Source organism: Equus przewalskii, chromosome 4 (genome assembly GCF_037783145.1).
Source record: "Equus przewalskii isolate Varuska chromosome 4, EquPr2, whole genome shotgun sequence".
In the NCBI taxonomy this organism is placed as follows: Eukaryota; Metazoa; Chordata; class Mammalia; order Perissodactyla; family Equidae; genus Equus; species Equus przewalskii.
Window position 1 is genome coordinate 78549649 of NC_091834.1, and position 27228 is coordinate 78576876.

At 38.1% G+C, this 27228-nt stretch overlaps 1 protein-coding gene across 19 annotated transcripts in view; it reads right to left on the reverse strand.

The window, feature by feature from the left end:
- Positions 1–27228, reverse strand: part of CADPS2 (calcium dependent secretion activator 2) — a 496160-nt gene that overhangs the window by 17672 nt on the left and 451260 nt on the right. For 15 of the 19 annotated variants that reach the window (XM_070616447.1, XM_008514417.2, XM_070616451.1 and 12 more), the window contains 3 exons: positions 19124–19207; positions 18986–19018; positions 7400–7507 (listed from right to left, as the gene is read on the reverse strand). In XM_070616447.1, coding sequence (XP_070472548.1) covers positions 7400–7507; positions 18986–19018; positions 19124–19207 — 225 coding nt within the window. Of the gene's footprint in view, positions 1–3758; positions 6561–7399; positions 7508–18985; positions 19019–19123; positions 19208–27228 lie in introns of those variants that run through there. The other 4 variants (XM_070616448.1, XM_070616442.1, XM_070616439.1 and 1 more) reach the window with 2 other exon arrangements.

A 27228-nucleotide genomic window follows, 5' to 3' on the forward strand; every position in this document is an offset into this window, starting at 1 on the left:
TAGCCTCCTGGGAGGGCCCCAAGCTGCGGTAAGTAGTGACTGACAATAAGGCAAAATTAGGTGGGCAGCCGACCATTAGGATAGAAAAATAAAAAGCACTACCCGATCCTGCTGAGCACCATCAGGCAACTAACTGCACCGCCAGATGAGGTGCCTGTTTAAGCCTGTGTTGTTAATTAGCTGATTCTACCAGACCTGCCACATATGTCCAGGTGCCTCATGCAAAGATGTGTATTTCTGGGAATGTGCCAAATGACAATTGTGTGCCATGCTCACATTTCAAGAATATAAGTAAGAAGTCCACATATTTCTTGAAGATTCTTTTGAATTATCAAAGAAATAAGATCAACAAGCTACAAGACATTTTCTTGTTGAGTTTCTTTCAGGCAATTAGGCACGCTTATCTCAAGTTTCTCAGGTTTTAATTCACCAACAGCTTAGATTCAAATGAGGGCCTTTGGCTGCTCTGAGCTGCGTCTGGACTTGCCAAAGCTATTTTGGCACACACCATACATCAAAAGTAGATCCTTTTATAATTTCTTACACTTACAAATAATAACTTAACATTAAGGATTCTTAACTAAAGCGAACCAGACAGCTGTAATTCGAGAGCAGAGGTTTTAAAGAGAAACAAACTTTAAGGAAAAAAATTAGCTGAGGAGCAAGCTCCGCATGGCATTTACTGAGGCAGACGACGATATATAGAACCAATTTGACTATGACTAGCTTAAAAGGGGTCAAACAGCTTCAATGAGAGTCCAAATACTGTAGAAAAAACAAAGCAGGAATATATACAATTAAAAAAAAACACACCTGGAAAACACTATGTGAAAGCAGCTAAACAACACAGTATTAGAGCATGTGAGATGGGAGATGAATGAAATGCTGCCCCTGTAACACAGATAAGAGTCAAACTCTTATCCTTTAGTACACAATGAGGTACCAGGATATACAACATAACAATGTTTAGGAATAAATAATCTCAAATAGCCTTGAGCTATCATTAAACTTAGAGCATCCATCCCTTTCTATTGACGGAAAACCAAAATAACGGTTATGACATGAGAGTGATATTAACATTTAATTTTGAGTATTGATAGGAAAATCATGGTTGGGCAGAATGGGCCAATATTTAATGTTTTATATTCGACTTCATTTTATATAGAGACAAAGCGAAAAAGAAAATACTCTGCAATGGGACTCTATACTAATTTACGTAGTCTATATAAAAACTTTCCAGTCATTTGAAAGTGAAAGATCATTGAAAAGAGGAAAACTGCTGTTTTTAAGTCGATGTTCCCATCCAGGAGAATATATGTATAATACTGTAGAATTGTAAGACACGCAAGAAGGCACAGAAATCTTCAGTCTTAATGGGTTCCAGCCTGCCTTCCTAATAAAGAGGCTGATAACATACACGAAGAAATTCATCTAGGGAATACGATTGAAAAAGTAGATGCTCAGTTCTAAATACATACCACCAGGGGTATCATGAAAGAAGTTTTGTCAATAGTTACTTTTCCCCATGTTCTGCTGATTTCAAGTAGTCTTGGGAAATCAACATGATAATAAACTGAATCTTTAAATAACTTAAAAATAGTGGTGTTGATCTGAGGATGAATAAATTCTTGAATCAAAAAGTTTGGGCACTGCTGTGAAACATTACACTCAAAACTTCTGAGTGGCCCCCCTTGTCTTATTGGGGAGTTCAGAGACAAATGAGAGCATAGAAGTGCAAAATTAGTTTTATTTTGAGAAGCATATTCACTTGTAATAGTTCCACTTTTTTTCTTTTTATCTTACCATATCTTAAAATGGCTACTGATCTGATTTATATAGTTTGGTCAATTTTACTTAAAATGTTTAATTTAGAGTATTTTTTTACTGAAAATTCTTTTCAAGGAAAGTCCTGAGAAATGAATCCTTTTAAAATGCTATTTAGATGAATATAACTGATTAACTATTATTTAAAGAATTAATTAATTTAAGACATCACAATATTTAAAAAAAAACTCATTGAGATGAAACTCCTCAACAATTAAATATTTAATCAGTTTATAACACAAGAGAATGTTTAATCTGCATGATTTACCAATTAAATACTGCACCCTGATGTGTCTTCAGCAACACGAGAGCTAAAACAAAATTGTTTCAAAGGGACTTAAGATGGGCAATGCAGAATAACTGTACAAGGGCTCAGAGTGATGTAGGTGTACTGTTTATCCTGGACAATACGATGCCCCTTAACTGCCTTGGGATTGTAACATTCTTGGACATTAGGAAACAACCGAAGAGGGTGCTCTTGTGGCCATTACTGTAGATGCCAGTTTTGACTTCTGAAACATCACTACTTCCCAACCCAGAGATCCACAGCTCTCAGGGAACATGGCCAGCTGCTTCCCTGACACATGGGCACCTGTGGCTTGCAACTGAGTGTCCGGAAACAAGAGAGTGTGGGAAGAAACATCATAGTAGGTATTCAGAATGGAATTTAAGAATTAGGAAATCTTTCTCATACTTTCATATTGGGATTAGAGAAGTTGTAGATGGTTTTGATTTGATAAAGATTTTAAAGGCTGCTGACAACGACCTTTTGTAGGTAAGAAAAAGGACATTGGTGTAAGGGATTGCCTACGAAGCAGAAAAACTTTCTTTTGGTGAATCCAAGGTCTTTCCTCCTACAGGAGAACTTCTTTTAGATTTTTCTTAGCTAGATAAGAACTTTTTTTAATTGAAAAAGTAAATAGAGCATGTAGATTTTAAACTTAGCATGTGTACTAATGATCACTTGAGAGGCAGAGACAGCCTCTGTTTAAAATATTCTGGTCACTCAGAAAGACTTTAGCATGCATGCAGAATACAGGAGTTTCAACTATTTTCCTAAATTTGGGGTTCAGAACCATGGTGGTAGACACATAGAATGTCATATGACACAGCTATTCTTTTATATAGAAACTCTTTTCCACTGCATTTTGCTATTGCTTCTTGCGTGATATCTTGCTTTCACCTGGCCATCACCAAAAAACTTAAGAATTCCTACTCTGGGGTGCAAGACTCAGAATGCAAACAAGGCAGTGATTTTTGTTGCCATTCCTAAAATTAAAATTAATTTAATTTAGTTGGCTTAAAGTCTGGGAGGGATTTCAGAAACCATCTGGAGCTCTAGACCAACTTCTTCCGTCTGTGTGTACTAACTATAGTGAGTCTTAAATAGGTGACATAACTTCTTGAAACTCACTCAGATAATAATTGGCAGAACTGTGGCTGGAACTCAGGTTTCTGGATTCCTGGTCTAGCCCTCTTCCCACAACACTGTTATACCATTTCAAATTTTGTAAGTCTGAGGTATGGTGGAGACAGTATGGACTTTGAAACTAGACAGACACAATATCAAAGTCTGGTCCAAGACTTAACAAGTCACTTATCTTCTCTGAGCGGGAGATTCCTTAACCTGAAAATAAGGATGAAACAGGGATGATGGAGTCTTGTCCAGAAGGTTACGAATGATTTAGGTAAAGCACGCAGCACATTTCTGGTACATGGAGGAGCCCCAGGAATGGTGGTGGTGACAGCTAAGGCTATCATTATTATTTTGATGATTTGAAAAGATTAGGGATGTAGCTTAAACAAACTGTTCCTTTCATTAACAGCACGGATCTGGCATCATTTATTTATCCTTTTTTGAAGTTATTTCTGTTTTAAGCAGAAAGCGTTTTTATAAGTTTAACCACTTTATGGAATGAAGGAGAATGTCTTAGTATTTGTCTTTTTTTTCTGTGTGTGTGAGGAAGACTGGCCCTCAGCTAACTTCTGTTGCCAATCTTCCTCTTTTTTCCCCTCCCCAAAGCCCCAGTGCATAGTTGCACATCCTAGTTGTAGGTCCTTCTAGTTCTTCTATGTGGGACGTGGCCTCAGCATGGCGTGATGAGTGTATATAGGTCCATGCCCAGGATCCGAACCCGTGAACTCCGAGTTGCAGATGTGGACCACACAAACTTAACCACTCGGCCACCGGGCCGGCCCTGGTATTTGTCTTAATAAACTTTTTTAATCTTCCAAGGGTAGTTTTAGTTTTAACATTTCAAGATCTAATGTAAAGGTCTAAGATTATCCTATTTATGGCCTTTAAGATAATACAGATTTTAATCATCTCCCTCTTTAGGACTTTGAAGTTAAGAAATAAAAAACTTTCAGTGGAGGCTAGAACAATAATAATAGCAGTGCAAGATGCCCAGGAAGCTGGGTCATGGCATACGGCTGTGTGGGTTGTACATCAATAATGGTGGGAGGCACCATTCTCCTTCACAGGTGCATTCCAAAACAATGGACATAAGCCTTCGGCAATGGTCAGTTTTTGGCCGTAGTCACTGATACAATTATTTAAATAGAACCCTAAGGTATTTTGCCACAAATACCAGGAGCAATTAAGATGCTCAATTGATTAAAAAGTTTTTGAGTCCAGTGATCAGTTACTAGTCACAAGGAAAGTTTCACAGAATTTTCAATAGTCTTTCCATAGGTAGGGTATCATGCAGAAAAAGATTATTTAGTAAACCACATGAGTTCTGTTTCAAAGTGTTGGTATTAGAGGCAGGATGAATACCTGTCTTACAAAATAACTGTTTTATGTAAAAATATTGCTACATGTGGTATTTTTAAAACTAAGTGAATTTCACCCGGGTAAAAAGCATATCCTTCTTAAGGAATCAAGCTCTCTCATCACATGGCCAGAAACTATAGCCCCTGTACCCTTATGTAGGTTGGTTAAAACCACTAAGTGTTGACTCACTGTAGTGCGTGTGTGCATGTGTGTGTGCGTCTTCCTCTGCATCTGAAGTTGGGAGGTTCCATTTCCTTACTTACTCAAGAACTACTTTAATTGGAATAGCAAGAAGTTTGTCATGATGCCTGAATAAAACTGTTCTCTTCAATCTTTTATCTGTAATAGACTAAGGTTGCTAACGGTATTTATAGGGTCATTATTTTCAACTGTTTCTTGACACCTAACAATATTATTTCAAGCTCCAGCCAAGTGGATTTCCAATAATTATATAATGTCTCTCAGTAATGATCTGTTGCTTAAGATACACATTCTACTTTACCTTTCAACACACACTTGATAACCTCTCATTTACGAACTGTAATTGAGGCAAATTCAGTCTTGGCTAATTAGGGGCTCTTAGTACCCCCTCATACATGTTATTCTTGATGACATATCCACAGAATTAGAGTTTATTTTTTATTTTTAATTACAGTAACAAAAACGTGCAACTTAAAAATATTAGAGTGTTTAAGGACAGTATAACTATTTTACAAATAACAAGCCCAGTGTTCTAGTGGGGATATGCAAAATGACAAAACCATCGCAAAACAGAATGGTTGTTTGTCAAAGGTTCCTTTTAGAAGCAAACCTACAGCCATGTCAGATGCTTAGGTATTGAAAGGAAAGTATACACAACCAGGACAATTAAACTAGCACATCATTTCAATGTTGGCCACCTTGCACCCACTTTAGTTAGCTCCCTTTGTTTTTGTTTAGAAGACATAACAATCCTTTATTTATTTATTTACTTTTTATTTATTTTTTTGGAGGAAGATTAGCCCTACGCTAACATCTGCTGTCAATCCTCCTCTTTTTGCTGAGGAAGACTGGCCCTGAGCCAACAGCCGTGCCCATCTTCTTCCAGTTTATATGTGGGACGCCTACTACAGCATGGCTTGCCAAGCAATGCCATGTCTGCACCCGGGATCCGAACTGGCGAACCCCAGGCCGCCAAAGTGGAACATGCACACTTAACCACTGAGCCGGCCCCTAGTTAGTTCCCTTTGTTATTGTTGCCACACAAAAAGTCTTCAGAAGAAGTTTGCTGAACGAAGGGGAGTTGAAGTGGGGAATACCTTTATGGAGAAAAAATTCTACCTCTGTTATGAACTGACAGCAAGCTTTGTAGTAAACATGTAACCGAGACAAAAAAATTGAAGATGTTAAGAAAACATACATACATACCTACCCCTATCTACAATGGCCTATTTCCAAAATGACTCCACCTTTTTTCATCATAGAATATGTGCTTTAACTATACTTACACTATGAAGAAATATAATGGGAATACATCAATTCAACTTTCCTTTTCTGATCAACATTTTTGAAAATTACCCCATAAGCCAAAAAAGTAAAAGAGAACTTGGAAGTGAAACAAATACTTGTAAATTCAGAGCAATACCAAATGGAAGCAGAAGTTGCTAATACGGTTTCAGTATTTTGTAAAAGAGCCAGCTGGATGGATGATAATTTTTCTACCCCTGCAGGGCATCAAAGCTTTTAGGAAATCATTCTTTTCACACATATTAACACTTAGCTTATTAAAACAGATGATACTTGTATTGTAAAACAGCCTGGGTAGAGGCTAGAAACATAAAGTATGAAAGGTAAGACTTCTTTTGACCACCCAACCTGACAAACAGTGAACACTGACAGGACAGACCACGGTGGGATGACGACGTAGCAGGACCTTCTGTAACTGCCACAGCTGAAGCGTCACCATGAAGCCCGTGAATTGCTGTTATGAAAACATTTGCAGTAACTTGCATAATTAAATGAAACTGCCAGAAAAGCATTTCTAAAATGCAGAGAAGATGTACATAAATAAATACAGTTCAAGGCAAATATTACATTTCAGAATCAGCATTGTGGGGAATGATGCAAAGCTATGTCACAAGCAAAGTACCACTTCCTTTGAATTGACTTAAAGAATGACAAATGAATGACAACATTGTTATTGAAATGCACTGCTTAGTCTCCTGTGCAGATAGTCAGTAAATGAAACTCGACCATGGTATTAAAAACCACAAGCCCACATTTCTAGCAGTGGCCATGCCTAAATGAAAACTTTCATACTGATCAAACGGCAGCAATGTATCTGTTAGCATACATCAGTGCTGTAAATCATGATAAAAATGTTCAATAACACTAGAGTTCCAGAAATTTGGCTTTACTGCAGCTTATTTCTTTGTTGAACTGAAGAGTATTATATTGGGTTAAAAAAACTTTTATAGTCGGGGCAAAATCCAGACAACAAGATTCTGTTTATGGAATGCTGTGAAGGCAAGGGAAACGATGCTGTACACAATGGTAAACTGATTATTGTCTTGCTTGTTAAAATTAACCTTAGAATGTTTTTGAGACTCTCATTCTAACACTGACAGTTTTCATGTACAAAGAAAAGGCAATTAAGGCTCCTGTCAGCAGTCAAAAAGATAAAATTATCAACTATATTAGCTGCATAGAAGACAAGGGACAAAAAACAAGAGCCTGCTTTGCAAGCATACCATCAAATGCAACTCGCTCCTGGACAGGATGACTATAATGCCAGCATACCTTGCAAGCGGAATTACTTACATCAAACAACTTTTCTATATACATTTCCTCATTGATCTTTTCTCGAAGAATATCCTGGTTTTGCCGAACAAACATAATATAGGTGTCTGCCAGATCCATTCCTGGTTTCTGTTGTGAGGGAAAAGCATGACGAATAAAACAATATAAGGTCTTAATTGTGAAAATATTATTTAACCACAACCCCAGAAAATCATTCATTATATCATTTCAAAAATTACACTAGGGGCTGGCCCCGTGGCCAAGTGGTTAAGTTCGTGCACTCTGCTGCAGCGGCCCAGTGTTTCGCTGGTTCAGATCCTGGGCACGGACATGGCACCGGTTGTTAGGCCTCGTTGAGGTGGCATCCCACATGCCACAACCAGAAGGACCTGTAACTAAGAATATACAACTATGTACCAGGGGGGATTTGGGGAGACAAAGCAGGAAAAAAAAAGATTGGCAACAGTTGTTAGCTCAGGTGCCAATCTTTAAAAAAAAAAAAAATTATGCTAGAAAAATATGCTCAAGACCAAATGAACAATGACCACCTTCAGTACTAAAGTAAATAAAATTTCCTTATGACTATAACTTGAGGTCATAGTTATTCATCACTATTAAAATGATTAGAAATATGTGGTTGTAAACTAGTAGATACCACTTTTTAAAAAATGGCTATCTTGGGGCTGGCTCCGTGGCCGAGTGGTTAAGTTCGCGTGCTCCGCTGCGGTGGCCCAGGGTTCGGATCCTGGGCGCGGACATGGCACCGCTCGTCAGGCCATGTTGAGGCGGCATCCCACATCCCACAACTAGAAGGACCTGCAACTAAGATATACAACTGTGTACAGGGTGGGGTTGGGGAGATAAAGCAGAAGAAAAAAAAAAAGATTGGCAACAGTTGTTAGCCCAGGTGCCAATCCTTAAAAAAAAAAAAAAGAGAAACAAAGGAAGATTGGCAACAGTTGTTAGCCCAGGTGACAATCTTTAAAAAAAAAAAAAATGGCTATCTTGAAAGGTCAATATACCAAAGCAGTAAAAATGAATGAATATTTCAAAAAGTTCCCATATGCAATAATCATTTCCTAATGGCAAATACAATTTACTTTTCATCATTTCTGGCTGGTTTATCCATATATTTAAAAACAAAAATGTTAGCTTTCGTGGGGTTGCCTTCCTCAACTACCATGGGTGCCCAAGGAATATGAACCTGAATAAAACATTATTAGTAGATAGTGGGCAAAAAAACATTTAATGTATTATAAAGTGAAAAATAAACCAAAATTTTGTAGATTATCCTTGCTTCTACTCATTCTTATTTATCAACATTATCCCAAGGATTTATTTTATTTTATAAACACAGTAAGAATATTGATGAACCAGTCTCTGATGAAGAGCCAAAGGTGTAGATTGCATAACTTTCCAAAGTTATCCAACATTTGGTGTCTTCTAACGTTCGAAGAGATAGGGGAGGTAATATAATTCCTCCTTGCTATGGAGTCTACTAAGCCAGTACTAGGAAGGCATAAAAACTTGAATGGCTCCTAAAGAGTTTTCCTTCTAGACTTATCTTTAGTTCTTTCTTACATTTCATATAGCTGGACTAGCAAATGAAAATACTTATTTGCATGATCCACACCTGGGGTTGATTCATAATCTGTATTGAGTTATTCATTTGATGAGAATATGGCTTTAATAATAACAAAACGGTAGAACTGATGCCCAAATAAGTCAGTCTTGCATCATTTCATATCTATAGAATGCACTTATTACCTCCATCAACAGACTCATTTTGCAAAAGTAAGTATGGCAAAGAAATAAAGTGAAAGCAAATGGATCATTTAACTATTACAACTGCTGGAAAAACAACTCAAGGTACACATCCAAGTGATGCTAGGACAGTGACAGCACCTTCTACTTAAATAAAGGACAGAAAGTTCTCACCACTTTTTTTGTTGGGGGCAGTATATTTTACATACAATGATAAAACTGCCCCTCTCTTAACCAGCACACAGTAGAGGCAATGAGCATATCTTATTAATAAAAATCAATTTGATCTTTTGGTAACAAAGTTATTTCAGGGTAATGAGAGTTACAGCAAGTTCTCACTGCTCTTATATTTAGCCTAATGGGAAACATATACTACATAAATTCAAGGATCCCTTCCAATATAACTTCGATACAACAAAATTAATTATCAGGTATAATTTGAAACAACTACTTATATAAATGTCTTCTCTGGTCTTTCCTTCAAGAGCATCCATACACAACGTAGGCAATATATTCCAAACCTAATGGAGGCAATTTACCAAATTCATTCTTTCACTATTTTTCTGCATCATAAGCTATAATAAAACTACAAGGATAATCAAGAGAAACCTAGTGGTTTCTTCTTTTTTTGGGGGGTGGGGAGGGCGTGTTATACATCAGTTTTTCCAGTGAAGAGGCAGGTTAATTTGTACAAAGATTAATAACTATTATGAATACTTGAGGACAACTAACCCATAAGTATTTCTCTCTACGCCCGTCAAACTTTGTCAAAACACTGAAAATGAGAACATTCAGAAAAGATACCGCTGCAGAATGAAAATGACATAAGAACAATTTTCTATACATTATAATAACAAGTTAGCTCAGCTGAGCTTCAGTCAGGTGCTTGGGAACAAAACGCTTTGATATATGTAATAATGAGGCAGTTGGGCACAGCCCAGCTAAACTGGGAATTAAAGAATAGAAAAATGAGAGGCTTGCCTTGCCCAACATTTCGTCCCATCCCAACCCCATTTTCATTTCTGCTTTTCAAAAGTGTATGCTTAGAAGTTTAATCTAGTCAATCACTTCACCCATCAGACTCACTGGAAACTAAGTTATGGCCAGGAGGACTGGAGAATGACTTTCAACCCTTGCCATAGACTCTACGGTAATTTTTTTCTGTTTCCTTGATTACTTTCAAGATAACGTTAGACATCAGGAAACACAGTCCAGGAAGAGTTTATCTTCTACCGTCTAAAACTAACAAACACTTTACTGTTAAGCCTAAAAGAAAACTAAATGCTGTTCCTTTTGGCAGACCCAAGGGATATAATTCTGAAATCTGTAGGATGAGATAGTTTTACAACTTTCTAAGGAAATAAGAATATGGTTGAGGGAGTGAGGTAAAGCCCATTTAAAAGTTTATTTCAACAAATTAAGTGTTTCTGTCTTTTTCTTTTTGAAATTACATTTTTTCCCCTTTTGGCAAATTAAGATCCACTTGCCTGGAAAACAAAACTGAGAATTACTACATTCCTCATTAGCATTATTTCTTCCTTTATCTTTGAGCTGTTTACCTATTCTTGAAACTGTGACATATGGGAATTTCACACCTAGTGAATATATTTTCATGTAGCTTGTGGCATGAGACTATAAGCATTAGAAGAATATACACAAGTAAGAGTAACTATAACAGCTGGTGACATTTACCAATTAGAATTAGAGTTCTCTAAAACACTTTATCCTTCCGTGGAGTATGAAGGGTAATTATCTCTGATAAATTGCTGAAAAAGATGTAATTTTCCGTTTAAACAGTTTCTACTTACAGTACAAATGTGTTTGGATAGAAGACATTATCACTGGTTCAGTGTGCCTTTGTGCAAAGACTGTTTTGTGGCAGTAAAATTAACACACTTTGGAAGTCACTGCATCTAATTCCATTATTACAAGTTATCATGTTAGGAGACGAAGTTTAGTTAAAAAACAAAACTGAACACATTCTGTTAAGTTTTTGTTTTTTGGTGTGTAAATGAAAAGAATGCATGTGACTGCATTGCGGAGACAGGATATTGCTACACATTCTGGGCAAGTGGGTGTCCACCAACCTTATCAAAGGAGCAGCCTATTAAACTCCAACGACTGGGGATTTGGATGAGTTTTTATCAAGAATGTTGTGTTCTAGGGAGCTATAACTAGAAATCTTTTCTATATTGGTAAATTAGAGTTTTTAACAAATACGAGACAATAACCATTAAAAACCACATAGCAAGCACACTATATGTTAAATACCACTTAGAGAAAGTAAACGCTTTTTTTTGTTCTCCCGTTTAAACCTCTGAGATCCTCAGTTCACTAAGCACTAACTTCTCCATCGTGTTTGTTAGGGTAGTAATCTCTACATCAAAATAGGAGTTCGTGAATTATTTCTAATTTGATTCAGAAAGAACAGAATGTGGTTAACAAAGTGACAGTAAAAGGAAATAAAATCTAAAACAACTCCCCAATGAGCATAAATAAATCAATAAATATGGAAGCAAATGAAGTATGGTGTAAGGTGAGTTCCTCTGACATTGGCTGCGCAAGTAATAGAATACACCAGTGAATGAAGGAGCTTAAGTAAGGGTGCAGACTCTAGCAAATTTTTTTCGAGTGTTAATCACTAGTTAACCTAGTGAGATGAACATGCTGTTTAAAAAAAGAGAAAAAAATTCCATGTTAATTATATGCTGCAAATGCTCTTACTTCCTGCTGCTACACCTAATCCCACAGGTGCAAGCCTTCACCTTCCCCATTCAAGGGTAGGTGGGTGCAACGCTCCAGTCATTTTTCACAGCAACAGATTTAGATACAGAAGAAGCCGCTTAACCTTCCCCTGGAGGTTAACAATACACTGTGCAAACACTGTCATCGTGTCTATTTAGCAAGGAGACAAATTTTTAAATATACTATTCCAGTCTCAAAGATTAACTTGTAGCTACAGTATAATTGGTTTAATTTTAAAGCACAGTTCTCATAACCTAGAAAAGCTTGCCTGAAGAGACAATATAGTGGAACTGTGATATCCTGATTTGTGATAATCTGCCTGCTTCCTAAATAAAATACCTGTATCCAGTCATTATTACCATTTCAAAAAAATTGATCTTGTAAGATTTAAAACAGTAGCCTGTCTTCTCAACTTGAAATTGTAATAGGAACAATTTCTCTCCCAGCTGTGGCACTTCAGATTCAGGGACAGTCTATCACTGATCATCAGGCAACAGGGGACATAATTCTACCAACACATAACTTATCCTAGGTATTGTTAACAACAATGTATTTTCTTTCAATGTTTAATATATTCTTTATTACTTAGCATTTATGTAGCAATTTCTATATTTTCAAATTTGAGTGCAAATGTTCTTAAAGTTAAACTACTCCAAATGCTTTTAAAAAGCTTAAGTTATATGTTCTCAAATACTTGAAAGAATAGAAGGTTTTGAGTATAGCTGTATCTTGTAAAAAATACGTATTTTACCAAATTTTCTACAAAGTAGAATAATTATATTGTATTCACACAGAAAAGCAAAAGGAAATAAACAGAACTGAAGCCTTCAAACTAGATTTATTCCAACTTATATTTTAGACAAGCCCAGGAAAAGGAATAATTTATAAAAGGTGGGGAGAAAATGTAAACGGAAAAGCAGGAGGATATAAAACTTTCAAGATTTTCTAATAATGGTTTATCTAATTTTTTAAAACAATAAACGAAGGAATTCCCATTGTTTTAGGAATATTCCAAACTATTATTTCAAGCAGTGAATTGGCCACAGAGTAACCTTTCTCTTTGTTAAATTTAGCAGTACTCAAAGTCCCATTAATTAACACCAGCACGCATTTTTGAGTCCAAATTGTGAAGTAGAGAATTTTGAATTAAAGATAATGGCACCCACACCCTTTTGAAAACACCTTTAAGACTTGGAGCATGTAACAGGTGTGTTTTAAATATTTACATTTGATTCAGTCCCACATTTCTAAGGGACAGCGTCCATTACTCCAGAGTTCTGCTCTGGTTAAGGGTCATCTGTCTGTGCCCTATGAGTATAGTCAGTAAAAAAGCAGATTCCTCCCATTACGCTATGAGAATATCTTATATCAGAATCTGTTATAGTTAATGCTCCTATAACTTATATAGTCATATTTTCATTCTTCAAGTTCACATGAATCCTTCATAGTATTTCTTCTAAGTAGTGACATTTTATGTATTCATAGATCTCAGCACTAGTATGTTCAAACATTTTTGTTGTATCACTAGGGAAAATCCTTCCAAAGAGGAGGCTGTTTTAAATATTAGAAGTAATACTGAATAACAGTTTAAGATATTAGCTTGAAATACTCACGAAAAAGAGACAGGTTGATTTTCAACTGAGACGTATGGGCTCAATTTTAATCTTACTATGCCTTGCCCATTTGGGATTATGGGCATCTTGTATCTCTCTAGCTGTTTCTCATCTATAGTAAGGATCACTAACATCTCAGAGTTTAGAGGAATACCTGCTGATACAGGAGTACCAGACAAGGAAAGTGCTAATATGTGTATCACACACTAGCTTTGTACTATTATTTTCATGAGTCATGATTATGATGATGATGAAGGTATGAAACCTCTCAGTTTATGATAATGTTCACTAACCTTTCCCTCCTCTATCTATAGTTGTTACATCAACTATAGAAACTACACTGAGACTTGAAGCAGTGAAATTAAAATGCACTAGGTATTATTTCATCCAGCTTTCAACATTTAGATGGACTGGGGTTGATATACTCCATCCCAATCTGGAAGCTTTCAGACTTTGGTTTAAAGGAGAGCTGAGGATGGACAGAATGCCAGGGCCCAGAATCAGTCCATGGATTTACCTTATATGAGAAGAGCCAGACAGACAAAAAACAAAAGGAATAAAGAAGAGAGAAGCAAAACGCACATCTAGGAAGCACAGCAGGCCACCTCCCGTGACTGTCTAATGTAAGACTCTGAATCCGGTCCTGGTGAGCCTCTCTGCCTCTCCGGGTGAGCATGTCAAAGTGGGCAGGTGCTCCATTCCCCATGTTCTGCCTGGTTCTCATTCTGATGTAAAATACTGAGTATTCAAGTGGCCTTATCTAAGTAATAAACAAGATCAGAAGCAAAGGAAGGAGGGAAAACACCATTGTCACGGAACTGACCAACTGTACCTTTAAAAGTCGCCATTGATAAACCCAAGGTGCTTAATATTCTAAAATGAAAGAAAAATAAATGAGAGACAATTGAATATTTTTCACTCTGTGGAAGGCAAATGGTTCTTCTTTTGGAAAATGGTCACATTCTGAAGCAGGGGCTGGAAACTGCAGAGGAATGCAGGGGAGCAGGAAGCAGCATTCCAGGCAGAAGCAATAACAATCCTATTTATTTCAACAGTGCTTTGCATTTACAAAGCACTTTCTAGAGAATATGTTCACTGAATTCTCCTAAGAACCTAGTGAGGGAGACAGCACAGGGATTATACTGTTATCTACAGCTGGGAAAACAGGAGCCCACGGTCAGGCAGCTAGCTGGGGGCAAAGGTGGGGCTTGAATTGAGAGCCTGGGCCCCATGTCAAGTCTGTACACTATAGAGCTGAATTCACGCCACATTTGGGGGAGTTAGGAGAGTAGACATCTTTGGCAAGCGTCACAAAGAAGAGAGAACACTTGAGAGAGTTATTAATGAACACGAGAAAGATAAGCCATCTCCATCTTCTCAGGACAGACAACCAGGATCAGGCATCACCACTAGCAGGCCAATTAGTGGGGAGTTTCTCCTCTGCTTCCCCATTGTTCTTGGTCCCGGTAATCCTTACCATGTTCTCCAGGTCTCTTTAGCTGTGTCACCTCACCGTCTAGCACAGAGACCATATGCAATGTGTGGTACAATGTTAACAAGACAATTTTCAATAGGCATTGTACATACACACCAAAATGCCCTATAACTAACATGACCTATAGAACAAAATTCCAGAACACAGTTAGAAAGGACCTTAAATGTCATCTGGTTGTATTTCCCTCATAATGCAGAAATCTTCAGCACTGCATCTGGCAAAGAGTGGCACAGATTCTAATAATATATCACCTTTGTGAAAACAATTTTAATTATTTTAAAAAAAGATTTTGCCTTACACTGATTTCAGTTCTGCCTCCCACTAGTTTTTAGTCACTGTTCCTAGTTCTATTCTCTTAATTGATACAGACTGAGGCTTCTCCTGCTAAATGGGAATGCTATATGTTGAATGGGACTCTTGTCTCAGATTTGCGACTGTGAACTTACGGCAACCACTAACCTGTTTATAATCTTTACAGTTTTGCCTTTACCAGAATGTGATATAAATGAAATCATACAGTATGTAGCCTTCTCAGACTGGCTTCTCTCACTTAATGATACGCTTCTAAGATTCATCCATGTCTTTGCATGGCCTGATATCTAATTTCTTTTTCTTTTTTTGCCGAATAGTATTCCAACTGTATGGATATACTACAGATTATTTATCCATTTACCTAGTGAAGGACATCTTGGCTGCTTCCCATTTTTGGTGATTATGAACAAAGTTGCTATGAACATTTGTATGCAGGTTTTGATGTGGACATAAGTTTTCAAATCAGTTGGTTAAATACCTAGGAGTGCAACTGATGAGTTCCATGGTAAGACTATATTTAGCTTTGCAAGAAACTGCCAGTCTTCCAAAATGGCTGTACCATTTTGCACTTCCACCAACAATCAACCAGAGTCCCTGTTGCTCTGCATCCTTGTCAACATTTTACTATTGCCAGTTTTTAAAAAATTTTATCCATACTAACAGGTGTGTAGTGGTATCTCATTGTTTTAATTGACATTTCCCTAATGACAATGATGTTGAGCATCTTTTCATATGCTTGATACCTGTACGTCTTTGTTCTAATTTTTGCCCATTTTTTAACCGGGTTGTTTGTTTTCTTATTGTTGAATATTAAGAGTTCTTTGTACATTTTAGATACAGTCCTTTATCATATATGTGTCTGTGGCTTGTCTTTTCATTCTCTTAACAGTGCAGGCAATTATTAAGTTCAACTTGCAATTTTTTTCTTTCATGGATGTTTTTGGTGTTGTATCTAAAAACTCATCACCAGACCCAAGGCCACATATATTTTCTCTTACATTTTCTTCCAGAAGTTTTATAGTTTGCATTTTACAAGTAGGTCTTTGATCAGTTTTGAGTTAATTTTTGTGAAAGGTGAGCCGGTATTCTTTTTTTCTCATAAGGTTCTCCTTAAAAGACTGTTTCAGGAAGAATGATGGCTGGAGTTTTAGCATAAAAAACAGTAACAGTCAACAGCACCTCACATCTTTTGAAGTTAGGATTCACAGGCATCAATAATAGAGGTGTCATGTCCAGCTCTGAGGGAGAAATTCCTCCCTTAGTAATCTGACACGGCCAGACCACATCTACGGTTTAGTATGCGCTGCTCTGGGGGCAATCTGACTTACTAATGACATGCTGTTATTAGCACCCTCAAGTCAATTCTGATTCCTAGTGGCCCTCTGTACAGCAGAGCAGAATTCTTTTAGCGCCATCCTCTCACCTTCCTGTGCTCTATCAGACAATGCTCCACTGCTATTCATAGGGTTTTCATGGCCGATTTTTTCAGAAGTGGGTGGCCAGGTCCTTCCTCCTAGTTTCTCTTTACTCTGGAAGCTCCACTGAAAAATCTGTCCACCATGGGGGACCCTGCTTGTATTTGAAATATGAGTGGCATAGCTTTCAGCATCACAGCAACACACAGCTGCCACAGTATGACAACCAACAGACGGGGAGTGTGTTTTTCTGAAACAAACACAAGCCACAGTGGTAAGAGCAAAGAATCTTAACCACTAGATCATCTGGGCTAGTGACACTACCAATAGTGACACTGGTAAGCTGGAATTCATCTAGAGAGTGAATGGCATGATAAAGAGTCTGGGTACACTTGCTATAGCTGTTTTCATGATCTGTCTATTTCCCTATCTCTTTCATCTCTAGATACTGAACAGGTAGGGGACAGGAAATGCATATTTTCATCACGGATGCCCAGGGCCTAGCACTCAGTATGTGTTAAATAAATACTTAATCAGTGAGTTCAATGAAGAAGTTGAGGATGTCTAATACAGAAAATAAGAATTCCTTAGACAATATACCCCTTTGAATACCTACCATATCTCTTGGGAAGAGGAGGCACGATAATTATCATCAAATATTTGAAGGGCTATCTTGCAGAAGAGGGTTAATACCAAGGAAGAATTCACACACGTACAGAATTTCAACTCATTATACCTAAGAGGAGGCTGTCCTACGGTGAGCCTGCAATCACTGAGAAAATTAAAAGAGCTTGAAGGAATCTTTGCGAGGGGGTTTCCGCATTAAGGAGGAGAGAGGATGAACTGATTTCTGCGTCTTTCAACTCTGAAGTTCTGTGGGGTCTTACAGATCTGGTACAGGGTCAAACTAAGAACTTCAAAAGCTATGAGGACAGGAATAATTATGGTGTCCCATTCCATTTGTAATTCAAAATAACACAACTATGCTATAAAATGTATGTTAGGAATTCCAAAGAAGTTCATGTGTTCCTATGATTACTTCCTATGATTACTTGCCTCTTTCTTTTTAAGATGGCCAATATAAACTCTCCTTCCTAATTCTCCCTTTCTCTCTTTTGTGCTGCTGCTTTGCAGGACCCTACACATATGATTATTTCTGCTTATTGCCCAGTACTGACTTTCTGATTCTAGGTACAAGATAAGGAGTATGCCAAGACTTCTTTGGGAATCATTTGTAAAAGAAAAACCCAAAGGAACCCTATGCAAACGCAGGAAAGTCTACGGTCTTTTCATTGAAAATGTCCATTTATAATAATTGTAGCAGCATTAAATCTGAGTGACTAGTCCACAGTATAAAATGCACTCACACATTTTAGAGATAAGAGCTACCTACATCTGATATACAAAGCTGGCCAGTACTCAAGCCACTAACATTCACGACGGCGACCCAGAGCTGTGATGCTACTCAAGTAAGGTCTTAACCAAAGATGAGATGACTTATACTCCATCTAGTTTTAAATTTTAAGTTTTTTTTTTCCATTGTACGCTAATTCTTTGAAAAAGTGATACATATGGCAAGATATATGATTAAACAGAACGTCTTAGGCCTTGATCATATATGTAATAGGATTTAAACTAATTTGTTAGCATTATCAACTTAAAAATGCTGCCCTAACTTGTTCATTATATTTATCATGTGAATTTTTTCATTGTAGCTAAGTAAGTTTCATAATTTTCTCTCATGGTATCTTAATCTTTGAACAAATTTACAGGTTATGAATTATTTCCCAAGAATTTTGTGAAAAACTGAATGTTAATATAAGCGAATATTGATTTATAACACTTTTGTATTTAGAAAACTACTTCTTTGATTTAACTGGCTCATCTCTATTGTGACTTTAACTCCCATAAGAAACCTGTTACAGCTTTCACATAAAGGGAAGGGAGAGTGAGCATTTTTCTATAAAGAGTGTGAGGTCTTTTTTACCCCATCTGAGAGTGCTATAACTACCCTCTGCAACGAGCTGACAGGTTCTCATGATGAATTGACCTCCTTAAGAGCTCCCACATCACAAGCAAAAAAATACACTGAGCTCCCTTGCCAAGCGTCGTTGTGAGGGTTAGTGCTTACTTAAGGAAAATAAACTACTCCCAGAGGGAACGGCACTGGTTTAAAGATTTGAAATAAACCCATTGTAAAACAATTATTTTTTTAAAAAAGAACTATATAGAATTTTTAAAAGCAAATAAAAAAAATACTTACTGGAACATCAACATATTTTGCAGCTGCTTTCACCTTAAGTGGAAAAGAGATAATTATGAGAATTATTTTCTTCACTGTTAGATAAGAACTATGACAACAGTCAAAAGACAGCAGAAGAGAACTCGTTCAAATACTTACAGTGAATGACAGAATGGATGAGAAGAAAGTGCCTTCATCATATCTTGACAGCTTAGACAACACCCCTTCCAACACTGAAACAAACTATAATATAGGTTGTAGTGAGCATTTCGAATATTACTGTGCATACAAACTAATAACTGGGCCAACAATTCCTGGACCAACTTCTCCCATGGCACAAACATCCAGAATGTGTAAACTGACAGCTGAGGGGCTGACTGGAAATGTTTACTCCTTCATTTTGAAGATAAACTCTAGGGTTTTTTGCATTGCTGGAAATACTACACACACGTTTTTTAAGATAAAAGAATAATGTGTAATAGGAGTCTGGTCACTACAATTTAAACCATTAGTAAACAACTTTAAATTCCTGAGCCTATTCCTTCAAACAATTTTCAACTTCAATATCTGTGTTTAGAAGTTCTCATCACAAGAAAAAACATTTTGTAACTATGTATGGGGATGGGTGTTAACTAGACTTACTGTGGTGATCATTTTGCAATATACACAAATATCAAATCATTATGTTGTACACCTGAAACTAAAATAACGTTATATGTCAATTACACCTCAATAAAAAGATACATATTTAGAAGTAATGATGTTCAAAGCTGGATCCAATTTCTTTCTATCATATATCAATTGATCACCCCAAACTTTTTCTATCTATGGAAGAGGCTGAATAGAAAAGAACAGATAATGAAAAGGAGGTGTAACATTCGGCGCTCTAACAACATTGTAACAAAGTCTGAGATTACTTAACAAATAGTTACTAAGCAGTTCTAATTGGGACATATAGGGATCATCCCTGCTTTTAGAAGCTTACAAAGTAGTTGGGGAGCTAAAACAGATACACAGACTGCAGGGTACAATAGAAAGAGCACTAGACTGAGAGTATATATCCTCATTCTATTGACTAGGACTTTCACATATAATTAAATGGAATAATCACGTACGTGTCAGAATAAATACATGGGTTTACATAATTTTGTTTTAGAAAGAAAATGCAGATTTCATTTAATTCTAGAGGCAGGCACCACCTGGAGAATCTTGCCCAGTAGAGGTCAGTTACTACTATGTGGGCTCAGGCCAAGCACTGCACCAACCGGTCACCCATCAGTTTAAGAGCATGCGCGTGTTGGGGATGCGGGCATGGAATTATACTTAGTCTCAAAAGTGTTTTACATTTCTAAAATTTTATATTTCTATGAAATGAAAGTTAAGATGTGTACTGTCATATAAATTAAAATACGGAGAATTTTATCTCATTGAGCGGAAGCATTAAGATCTGACATGAAGATAAACAAGCGATATTAATAAGGATCTACTGCTCTACATCTTTCCTCTTCAGAACTAAAATAATATGCACTACTGACAAATTACACATTCCCAAAGGGAAAATCCTGACAAGGTTTTTTAAATACGAAAAGGGAAATTAACAAAGGCTGGTTTTTGTTCACATAGCAGCTTCTTCAACAAAGTGATAATAGTTCCAGGGACACAGCTTATTGGTCTCTGGTGACCAGAGGACTCGCTCCGAGTGCACAGGAGATAATCTTTCCTCTATGGCTGATCAATTACTGCAAAATAGTTTATGCAAAAGAAACAGAAACTTCCCAATAGGTTTCTCCATCACATCATTTGCGACATGATGTAAGAACACAGAAACAAAATCATGCAAACTGCTAAAATTTTTATTTTTAAAGAAAGAGAAGTATCTATGGTTGGTTAGTTATCCTAAGGGATACAAGCAGCAAAAAACACAAAAATACAAATTGCTCACAACTAAATGCCAATTTAGCACTTTCTTCCTGCCTATTAGGGTTTCTTACCAATCACAGCTGGCTAACTCAACTTGATGTGGTTTGCAAAGACCCAGAAGACCAATACTCCAGGGCTATGTCAGACCAGGGGAAGGGAATTCCAAACTTAATGGCCCTCTGTGGAAAATGCCTTGTCTCTTGTAACTCAAATCTTGAGAGCCAGTGTGTGCTGGGTGATCTCATTTGCCACGAGGAGAGCGACAATTGCTATGGTTACCAGACAACCTGAATCACTGAAGGCTCTAGGGCAGTACCTGGTTCCTGGTGCCTTCCAGTGAGGATATGTTTACACATGTGAGTGATGCTGAGGGACAAGGCAAGGTAGAGGCAAGAATCCTGTGGATGGATTTAGAAGTCTGAGTTCAAGTTGTAGCTCTGCCACTCTCTGTCTATGAGACAACAGTCTGGACATTTATCTTCTCTAACTTCAGTGTATTCATCAGCAAACTGGGGAAGATGACAGCTGTCCTGCCCATTACAAGGATGGTGTGAAGATCAGTGGAGATGACTTATGTGAAAGGACTGTGAAAATGGCAAAATACTAGAGAAATGTAAAGAATTAATATTATTGATATGATTAGCTAAGTCACTATCCACTACATAAGTTTAAAAACCTAAATCCATTAAGTCACAAGCTAATGGGGGTAGCTTTAAGATTAGTTAGTAATAATGAGTTTGGTTATAGGCGAATAGGTCTAATTCAATTAAATGATATGTATGAAGGCAGAAGTGAGTTGAGGCTGTAAGTCAGAAGACTCGCATTGGAATCTCATCTGTTTCTAGGTCACTTGGCTGACAGGAGACGGGGGAGGCTTTGAACACAGGTCTGGCTCCAAAACCCATTGTCTTTACCATCATGCTACAGAGTTGTATCCAATAAAATGATATAAATAATGGGCCCAGCATACACCAAGCACTCAATAAATGTTATGTTATGATTTTTATTGAGAACTTAATACAGGAAATACAAAAAATGAGTCTTAGACCCTTCCTTCCAGGAAGATACAAACTAGTGGGAGAGAGAGACATGTATAGGACTGGTCATGACACACGGTGGAAAGTGTTAAGGACCAGTGTAAACAGGCAAACAGTGTAACTGAAACAAGAGGAGGGAAAGAATGATTTCAACTGGAGGATATTGGGTAAGCTTCATTTACAAGGTGGCACAGGAGCTGAGGCACAGGATAGCAGAGAAGAATGCATAAAATGACACTTGGAGGCCTATTAGCAGATGAATTTAGGGCATAAATTTTCCCACCACGGCATCTGGCAACCTTTCTAGCTATTCTTCTCTTTAGAGTATGAAACAGCATTGGGGTCTATCCCAGTCAGTCCTGTGCACGGACCTGTGGTCTGCTGCATGCATGTCACAGCATTCTTTGCTTCCATTTTAACAATAGTGGAGAGCCTCTCCTTGGGTTTCTCCCTACCCCAAGTGGTCCCTGGGGTGGGGGTGGGGGTGGGGGTCGCGATTCAGCAGGGACTCTAGTGCTTACACGACAGTGAACAGCGACTGCACCTCCGCGATCAACCAGGTGAGCCATATGGTTCCTACAGGAAGGTTTTCTTTATAAGATTCTAGTCAAGGCACACGTGGTGGAAGAGCTACCTTAAAAACCGAACTCTATTAACATCAAGATTGACTAATAATGGTGTTTTTCATCTGGCTTTTAAATTGCACAAAACAGCAAGATTCCAAAGAAACCCAGTTCAATGCTGGGTTCAGTTGCCGTGTCTTTAACTGCTTCCTGTGAACTTTCTCCGCACAGCTCAGAGAGTATATAAACACTTACGGATTTGCCTTATGCTCTCTGTTCTCCTGAGTGTGTCAGGCTGGAATGAAACACTGTAATCTCTTTGTTTCCCTGCTCTTTATTGTGGATGCCATTCACTGGGTTTGTTTGAACAATATTTAACACCTAAAGTCTGTTTGGGTAATTACCAACTTTGTCTCATGATGCATACTCTTAAGGACATTAAAGACGAAAGCAGTTTGAAATGACTGGTAGAATGAAACAAGAAGTATGCTATGAGGCATGTTGGTTTACATCTCCCGTTGAATTTTACCAGTGTATAAAATTCATTTTCCTACATGTATGGAAAGTAGAACCACAAATTTTAAGAAGTGATAGAGAGGATTCCAGCTATGGATGGGCGGGTTCAAAACACAGTTCTTGCTTGTTTCAGCTGTGACATTTCGTGAAGTAAACAAGAGATATTTGCATCACTTAGGCTGCTAGTCATAAAACCTTCCACAGAAAAGAGATCCATTCATAAATAAGACTGATTATGAAAAAGCAGTTTTTTTTTTTCAGGGCAGGGATTAGTGGGGCTGGGATATCTATTAGCAGATGTTTCAAATTTATTTGGTAAGATCAGGACTAACTACTATTGTTAAAAGTCCACATGGAACCAGAATATCATGCACTGGAAGAAAACAGGTTTCCTTCCCTAAACCAGAATCTTACTGTTACGACACAATGCAACTCTCTTCCTCATCCTCTTTACTCCACTGTGAGTCCACTTCTTTGAACCTTTGTTCTGACTCCTAAAAGGTCTTTCCAGATTATACACATTTGTATTAAGGATGGACAGTATTTGACAGTATATATTTATTCACAACATACCTTATTCCATAAAGTATCTAAGGCAACTTCCAAACAGCACACCTAGCCCAGATACTGGTGAATTCTCCACACTGTCTTCTCTCATTGGTCCTTTTTCCCTTGCCCCCACAAAGAGAATAAACTATCTTATTTCGTATTTCTTCTTTGCTAATGGTGTATATTATTCCTGTTAAGCATCTACTTGGATTTGAACAGTTGTCCTCTGACTATGTGGCCTTGATTCAAGCAAGTAAATTTAATCAAATTAATCTCACCAGATTGAGAGTTTGAGTTGGGCAGATATTTTAATTACATTATCTGGGCAGTCAGGTAGGTTTTGTCCTCTGTCCCTCCTATTCTTAAGAGAAATTCAGGGGAAAATATTCTAGGTTATCAGAAAGAATATGCACGTGTGTATATGTATTTACAGGTATATATTTACATACTCCGTGAGAAAACATACACTCTCTCCTTACTTTCTTTTTGCAATAACTGAGGATTTAAGAAGTTGAATATCTTGCTATGATCCTTTAATTCACACCCAGAATCTACTGAGCCCCTATTACTGGAGCACATTAGGAGAGTGGTCCTTCTTGCATTCGTTGCTCTGTTGACCACTTCCCCTGACCAGTGCTTACTCACAGCCCTCCCAGACTTTTTCAGCACGCTCATCATTACACACAATGAATTCCATTCTCATCTACCTGACTTACAGCCGTCCCCCCGATTACCTGTCCAAGCTGGCCCCACAGCATGAATGCCTGTGTGGGGCAAACAGCACAGGAGGGACACACAGGCTGGTCAGAACAACCTAGACAGAAAAGGGATACCAGAAGACTGGGAGTGAAGCTACCACGTCCTCTCTGCTCTTGTGGAATTCTGTGTGGTGTCATGGAAGGATTACAGGCTTACAGCCCACAAAGGCCATATCCTGACTCTGCAGCTACCACGTGACCTGAGCCCTTTGGTTCCTCATCTGTGAACAAGGGGACTGGACTCTGGTGATCAGGCCTGCCTTGGGGGATGAGGCCACACAGGTAGGGCTCCAGGCCTCCTTCCTAGCCTAATCAGAACAGCTCTGCTTTCATCAGTGTTGAACATATGCATATTATATAGATATTCTAACATATATTCGAAGATATTAAATGTATCTTATAAAAATGTTTGATAAGTCCCTGCTAGATGACCTCAGTGTTCTCTTCCGACTTCAGCGCTGTGTGTGCTATTGGACTGTAGGGCCTGGGGAGAAAAGATGTGGGCCCCAGAAGCCTCTATAAAGACATGTAAGGATTTTTGTTTTAGACTGAGAAAAGGCTGCAGATTTTCTTTTCATCTAATACTCCTGTTTTTTTTGATGAGGAAACTGAGTTGTGCAAGGAGATCCAGCTGTTAACACGAAGAAACAGGAACAAGAGTCCAGCCCTTCTGACTATCCCACACATTGACCGATTTAATTCAACATAAACTGAGAATATGTCATTTCTTGTATCCTTTCCTTGACAAGATTTAATGTTCCTGCTATCATTTTTTTTTTTCACAGTAAAAAGTTGTCTCAATTCTTTTCTGTCTAGAAACATCTTTTTTTTTTCCTTTTAAAGTGGCTTTTCATTTCTCCATAGAGGTTCCAGTTAGAGTACATCTGCCTGAGAAGAGCAGCCACTGATAGAGGATCATTTCCAATGGCTGAAATCTTATAATCACATTAACAGTTTGATCCCATATCCCTCCTCTGAATTCCAGACCCAAATATCTGACCGTCTCCTTGGTATCTCCTCCCTCAGACATCTCAGAGGCAGCTCAGTCTCAATATGTCCAGTACTGACCTCAGGGCTTTCCCTCTCAATCTGCTCCTCTTCCAGGGCACCCTGCATCAGTAAACTGCATTAACATCCACCCTGTGCTTCAAACTATAAACTTAGGAGTAATCCTTAATGTTTCCCTCTGTCTCCCCATTACTAACCCCTTGTCTTAGTCTGTTCAGGCTGCTATCACAGAATACCATAGACTAGGTGGCTTACAAACAGCGAACATTTGTTTCTCACAGTTCTGGAGACTGGAAGGTCTATAACCAAGGTGGAAGATTCAGTGTCCAGTGAGGACCCATTTCCTGGCTCATAGATGATGTCCTTTGGTTGTGTTTTCACATGGCAGAAGGGGCTGGGGAGCTCTGGGGGGTGGTTTTAATAAGGACACTAATCCCATTCATGAGGGCTCCAACTTCATGACATAATCATCTCGCGAAGGTCTCACTCCCAAATACCATCACACTGCGGGTTGTTTCAACATACGAATTTTGGGGGCAGATTCAATCTACAGCACCCTGTCCCCCACTGTATATCTTAAATGTCTTTGGATTAGTCCACCAGGGACCAAGGTAACAGCTTCCTTACTATCCCTTCTGTAATCTTCTTATAACGCAAATATGATTAATTCCCTACCCCGACTCCCTGCCTCTCCCACCCTTCAGTGACTTCCCATTGCTCTTAGGATGAAGACATTAAACTCCTCAGATCTGAAGTTGGGCTTTTTAACCACGATTCCACCCTGCCTCTCTGGGACAGAGTTGGGAATCATCAGGATGCAGTTAAAGCCGGAAGTGTGAAAGTCACAGAAATTGGTGGAATGAGTTCAAAAGAAGACTAACAATGGAAACCCAAGGAATACCATCATTTAGCTGCTACATGGAGAAAGGACACAGTTTCTGAGCATGTAAAATGTGTGTGCAATTGGGACACATGCTGTTGAGTGCTATGTGTGATCGAGAGCCCTGGCTCATTCTCAAATTATTTGTGAAGACATGTGGGATAAGAAGAGGATATCAAGGTGGGATCGAAGAGAGGAGGTAATAGGAAAGAAGTGTTGCTTCTTTTTATCCAAATGTAGCAAATACACTTACCAATATGCATGGAACAATTAAAATATGGGAATAAATACCTGGGATACAATACAAGGAATTCACTATTCTACTCATCTACTTTATACAGAGTTAATTAATATGCTATAAAAATGTCTAGGACATGACTCTTGGAATTTGACAGGGTAAAGACAGTTAACATAGATGTTACATATTTTAATTTTTACAGCCTTTTTCACTTTTTATTGATTTCCTGGAGATCTAGAATCAGCAAGTACATTGGATTAGGAATCTAAAGCTCAGAGGTTTGAATCCTGACTCTATCACTTATTAGGTGTGTGACTCTGGTCAGTTTACTAAACTGCTTTGAGGATGATGTTCCTATCTGTGAAATAGGGTAAGCTCACCTATTTCATAGGTGTTGTGCAGTTTGAATAAAATAACACACGTATAGTGGCTGTTTCACAGTAGGTATGTTATAAATACCTCCTCTAAAAAAATCATTTCTTCTTTAGTGTAGACAAAGGTGAACAGGCTATTTTAGAGGCTGTTTTGTTTTTAAATATACTGGAGTTTAAAGGTAGTCTGTTTGACAGCCTGGATGGAGATTCATCAGGGCAGTGCTTCCCAAAGGCTGGCTCAGGAGGCCCTATATCAAAATCACCATGGTGACTGGTTACACTTGCACATCCCTGACCCTCTTTCCAAACTTCTGATTCAGAACTGCTGTAAGGCAGAGCATAGGAATCTGCATTTTAAAAAGCTCTCAGGGGGGCCGGCCCCATGGCCGAGTGGTTAAGTTCGTGCGCTTCACTTGGGCGG